This window comes from Pleurodeles waltl, chromosome 7 (assembly GCF_031143425.1).
Source record: "Pleurodeles waltl isolate 20211129_DDA chromosome 7, aPleWal1.hap1.20221129, whole genome shotgun sequence".
NCBI lineage: Eukaryota > Metazoa > Chordata > Amphibia > Caudata > Salamandridae > Pleurodeles > Pleurodeles waltl.
The window spans coordinates 1,336,518,629-1,336,524,628 of record NC_090446.1 but is presented as its reverse complement, the minus strand read 5'-3'; the positions used below and the strand labels follow the sequence as shown (position 1 = coordinate 1,336,524,628).

Here is a 6,000-nt window from a genome sequence, read left to right as displayed (position 1 = left end):
ACCAAGTGTTTTCCTCATGGTTAGAACTGGTCTCAAACACAAATATTTATATGAGTCTTAGAAAAATATATCCGCCAGGGTAAGTAATGTATATAACGGGTCAACAAGGCATCTTGTGAATCTGCTAGTTGTCAAAGCCACTCTGCTTTCAGTCTTGTAGTTTATTATCATGTCCCTAGAACCTCAAGATAACTTTGTTGAAGTATTACATATGTTACTCTCTATGTATGTTTTATATCACTTGGTTATTTAGGTCGGTGCGTATGAAAAATGCTTTTGTAACTGATAAATGTTTATTGAAAACAAACATTTAAACACTTGCTGCAGATACATTTTTATTACTGTTTTCATTTCATGAGATAAATATGATTAAAGAGTAATAATTAAATTGGATTGTGTGTTCAAACATTTCCATTATTTAAAAGAACGATGCAATTCCACTATAATATGGGTTTGAAATTACGACTCCTTGTGCAATAACTATACAAAATATTATATATATTATAACATTAATATATGATATTCAATAATATTTTCCATATATATACATATATGTGTATATATTACTTATTTGAATGTTTTTTGTGCACAATGTGGAGTGGCACAAACCCATATTTCACAAAGATAATGCCATGCAGGTATTTCATGACTATTACATAATTCCTGTTAAATACAGATTTAATCCTATATGAGGCCTAGATTCATCCCACTTTCATTCCTTGCAGGAATTAGCCTTTAAGCATATTACTGAATTCTAGTTAGCGACAGTCCTGAGTCATTCTGTAGAGCTTTACCACTGTCCGTTGTTCAATCCACATTCTGTTCGTGAAAGATAAACAAAACCTGACCATTCTAATTCCGGTCAGTGCAAGCAAACAGTTTTTTTTTCTAAAGTGTGCATTCCTAACTATATAATTGAGTATTTATGCCTTCCTTTTGCTACAGTCGACGAAACAGTAATGGCCAGTATTTTGCTTACGGTTTTCAAGAAAAACAAATGCTAAAAAAAACACATTTTTTCAAGCTAACTGACAAAAAACTAAACATGTTACTTTTAATATTGTTCATTGTACTGTATTTCTATCTTGGGGTTCTGGTGGTGTTTTCAAACAACTCGTTGTCTGACCTCTTGGCTTCTTGGTTAGTGATGTCACCAAAACCCCTTGATGGCTGGCTAGCTATATATAGCTATATATTCAATAGAGTCCCAAGATGGACATGAACTATAGTTTTTACATATTGCAAAAGCTGATGTTGTAGAATGGAGCAACTGAGCTGACAAAGAAGCTTTTGAAGAGATGCGAGAAACAGCGCCATATACTTCATGTTACCTATTAATGAGGGGAAGAGACAGGCAAAGCATAAGAAAGGAAAGAGTGGGAATTGCTGCTTCCATGGAGGCAGCTGAATCTGCCATGAGAAAATTGGGAGGAACAATCTCTGCATCCGGATCCTCACTGGTAGTCGTCAGCCAGTGGACAGAGTCCTCATGTCAATGGCAAGAGTTGAAAGGAAGTTTTGTAGCTCCTCCGTGCAGCTCCATTGAAGGCTCAGTCCATTCAATGATATCTCCGGCGGCGTGGCTGGCACAGGTAGCCAACTCAAATATCTTGCTCGGCGTCAGGGTGTGACTCCACATGTTGAAGTCTGACATTTCGCCAACAAAGGCTTGAGTGGCATCAAATCTTCCTCCAAGAGTATCCTGGTGAAAAGCAGACAAAGTTAGAACGAGGAGTATCAACTGGCAAGAAACACAGCCAAGCAGAAATGGCAGCGAGCTGCAGGACATACAGTTCAGTTTATTGTGCATGACGTTATAGTTGCATTACTCTATTTTCAAAGGCTCTTTGGATGGCAATGTATTTGTACAGTAATTGAAAAACTCAACCTGATTAAGCAAAGTAAACTTTATCCTAAAAACGCGTGAGGCATCAGAATTTGGACAAATGTAGAGATACCAATTAGTGCAGTGGGTTTTATTTCCCCCAAAGAAGCTGTGGGCTTATTGGTGGGAGCCACTTTGTGTCAAAAAGATTGTTGTGGTGTACATCAAACATGCTGTGGCAACATACATCAACTTCTGTCATAGAAATGGGCACCGGCAATGAACCTCTTTGCAGGGAGCCACTCTCAGGATCAACATGTATAATGCTCAAGTCCTTGGTGAGCTGGGAATTTTCTCTATTTTCAATTTTTTCTCAATAGGAGTACTTGTGGTTTAAATGGGTGTCCAGCACAGAGGAGGCACATGTGGAAATTACATCTAACAGGCCATCCTAAATTGGACAGTATGACTGATACCAATTTCATTGGCTTCAAGTTTAACAAATGTGTATTCCTGAATGTGGAGGCGACGACTGTTCTTCCATTGGGAATACATTCTTTGTTGTGTTCCAAAGGATGTGGGAAGGAAGATGGGCAAACAGGACATTTGCTTTGTTTTGACATATGTCTAGTTATACTACAGTGGACATACTATACCCTTGTCTAAATCAGCCCTTTAGTATTTCAGTTCACACAAGCATACTGATTTTGGAAACTTGCTTTTACCAATAGGCCTGTATGCCTCAAATGAACTATGGAGCCATTTATCTATGATCCGAATCATTGCAGCCACTAACATATTTCACAGTAAATTTTTAAAAGAAACATATTTCTGAACTACACTGAAGGCTAGTTATCCATAGGAAAAACAGATCTGACAGTCGAGCCTCCTCATACATTGCTCCGAAAGTGTGGAACGACCTCCTACTACACATAAGAGACTCCTCCTCACTTACTCAATTTCTCAGGAAGCCGAATTCCTGGCTTTTTAAGAAGTTCCACTACTTTCTAGTTTTGGCTAGGCTAAAAACTACTCATCACACGGGTAGCCTCCAAGAAGGTAGTGTGCTCTTCTACAAAGCTGCATAACTTATCATTGTTTAAAGAGGATTTGTAATTTGTCTTAAAGTCCTCAGTTTCAAACTGGTTGCTGGCAGCATGCATTGTGATGTCTCAATTCAGTTGTACATTGTAAAGCAGAGTGGTGCTGCACTTTTTTAACCTGTACTAAGAAAATTGGAAGCCTGTTTTATAAAATTATTGCAGGTTGTAGACCAGATTTGCACTTCACTGTTTCCCACCTCATCACCCAACAAGCCTTCAATTGTCTTAAGTATGGAGGTAGGATCTTAGCAGTCTGTTGTAGCTTAAAGCTAAGTCATAGTATACAATGCTTTGCCTGTTTATGTATGTCTGACTGTGGCATTCTACTCTATGCACTGGACAGGTTGTCTATAGCACGCATAACACTGCGCAAACAAATGTGCAGATTCCTTGAGCTGGACATTAGAGTACCTACAGTAGTCTATTTCTTCTTCTGGAGTTAAACTAAAATGTCATTTGAGGCTCATGCTGAGAATAGTGTCAACACTGCGTGGCAGGAGGCTCTACAGAAGGCTGTCAGTCTTTGTAGCAAGGCATAGCTCAGGCAAATATCCTGACCCCTTTCGATGTTAATAAACAAACTGTGATTATTGTGAATGCCAGTACATTGGAAATTGGGGCTATACTCTCGCAGCTGCATGGTGGCAAGGAGAAGACTGCTGCCTTTACCTCTTATGCTCTATCTGCCCCTGATAGGAACTGCTCTGTTATTGAAATGTAGTCATTTGTGCAGCTTGTGGCACAGAATACTTCATTTATATAAGGGTCAAGATTATTCTGCACATCCATCACAAGCACATAGGTTTTTGAAGCAAGATGGCACATGCAAAGGTTCTTCCAGGTTAGTGTTACTTTCAGTAAGGCTGCATCAAATTGAATACATAGGTGGCATAATTGTTTGTTGGACTGTCTTTCTCAGTTATTGGATTCAAGGAAAAGTGGTGGTGGACTCTGAGACTGAGAAATTGGTTTTCAGATTTTACTACGGGATTGCATGATGCAATTGCTAGAGAATGAATGGGTTGCTTGCATGAACAAAGATGATGTGTTGGAGCCTGTAGTAGATTTGCTTCAGAAAGAAGAGAGGATTGGGAGCTGTGTACAATGACATGTTACGCCATTAAAATGGATGAACTTACGGTTTGTGACATCTAGGTGTCGATGTCAGCTGATAGTTTTGTATTTCCCAAAGTTATGAGGGAAAGGTTAATTATTCTGGCACATATGAGCCATTTGGGCAGAAAATGTCTCAAAGAAATCTTTTGGTGGCCGGGTTCAGAAGCACAGTTCAAGAACAGGGCTGTTGAGTGCACCAAATCAAAAAACGATGAAGAAGAAGCTGAAAGTTGGGGGTGGGAGCATTCCCAGCATGTAACGACCCAGGTGCACTGTCAAGATTTGTTTAGACTTTATTGTGTCTTTCGCTGGTTTGTCTGAGTCTCACCATTATGCAGCTGTCATGGATGTCCACTAAAAGTGGCTGGAAGTGGTGTTTATAAATTCAGTAACATCTTTAGACACAATAGAAGTATTGAGTGATGTTTTTGCTAAAGAGGGTGTACCACCGTAGATTGTTATGGACAATGGTAAGCAACTTGTCTCAACCTAGATAAAAGGGTCCATGGATAATTTGTAAATCAAGCATATCAGGACCTCTCTCTACAACCTGCAGTCAAATGGGTGGGTAAAGAGACCAAATTGAACGATTAAAGGAGAATTTGAGATGGTCATGATGAGTGGTTTGAGGATTGATCAAGTAATTGGGGACTTTGTTTGGGCTTACAGTGAAACTGGAAATTAACAAACAGGGGCGTACTGATTCACACGTTTGAGAGGCAGAAATTCTGGATTGAAATTGATGACATGTTGCTTGGGGAAGGCAGAGAGTGACCAGGGGTGAAGAAACCTTTTAATTGAACTAGGAGAACAGAATTTGCACAGGTGGAATTTGTGATGTGTAGCATTGTTTGATAGAAGAAGTCCATGTCATGGATTCTGATGAGAAAGATACACGTAGTGTTTTAAATATAATGATTGATTGTGCATTAAGAGGTAAAGTTGATGGAATTTCTAGAGGACACACATAGCCTGCTGGGATCGGTGGTAGTGGTAGAGTGCCAGCAGGTGATGATAGAGATTTTGTAGATATTGTTACACATGATTCTCCATTTGGCTAGAATGTGGGTTGTGATCATAGTAGGCTACAGAGGCCTCCTGTATGGTTGAACGATTGTACCATGACATCACACAAGGAGTTTAGAGGTTGGTTTGCATTGTAGTTTGGTGAATTATTTGCATCCTTGGTGCGGGTTCTATAATTATCTGTTTCTTTATTTCTGCTTCGCTTTTATACACTTATCCCCATTTGTGTATGTGTGCTTATTTCCTCCTTATTGTAGTGAGGAAAGAGTATGTGTTGTAGCTTTAAGCGAAGCCAGAATGACCAAGGCTTGGAAAATGTATGTATGTCAACTTGTGGTGTTCTACTCTGGGCAGCTGAGTCCCACCTGGCACCACGGGGCTCTTGCCTTAATAAAGTAAGCTTGAACAAGAAAACCACCCATGTGACTTGTATTTATTGAAACCCTGTTGCATATTTTCTAGGGATCCGGGGAAATTCTGAAATAGCTGTTTGGATGTGTTTTGCTGATCTTTCAATTTATATTGTAAATATTGATGATGTGTTGTGGTATCAGGTTAGTAATTTGGTACTATGCAAGATTTGTACTGGTAAATAGCTAAGCATGGATACTTAAAGTCCTGAGACCAACACATCAAACTGTTCATGTTGACGGGTGCAATATATTATGGTGCTTAGATTTTATATATATCTTGTCAAACTGAATATTGCCAGTTGGCTGAGATGCTACGTTAACTCTTTTGTTGGTAATTGTTGATTTCAATTAAAAACACTTTACAGCAAGGTTTTATTTATACGTTTATCAAACACAAAAATCTAGTTCTCATATATTTGTCCAGGTCTTCAATTGTGTAAGAGTGTAATATAAGGGCTAAAGTATCCCCTGCCATATATTATAAGGATATTACAAGTCACTGAAGATTTCCTCCATG

At 38.9% G+C, this 6,000-nt stretch overlaps 1 protein-coding gene across 1 annotated transcript in view; it reads right to left on the bottom strand.

Moving 5' to 3' along the window:
* Nucleotides 1–322: 322 nt before the first annotated feature.
* The window catches only part of LOC138246264 (neuronal pentraxin-1-like), a 98,191-nt gene continuing 92,513 nt past the window's right edge, over nucleotides 323–6,000 (bottom strand). The window contains exon 5 of the mRNA XM_069200691.1: nucleotides 323–1,702. Coding sequence (XP_069056792.1) covers nucleotides 1,493–1,702 — 210 coding nt within the window. The 3' untranslated portion in view covers nucleotides 323–1,492. The remainder of the gene's footprint in view (nucleotides 1,703–6,000) is intronic.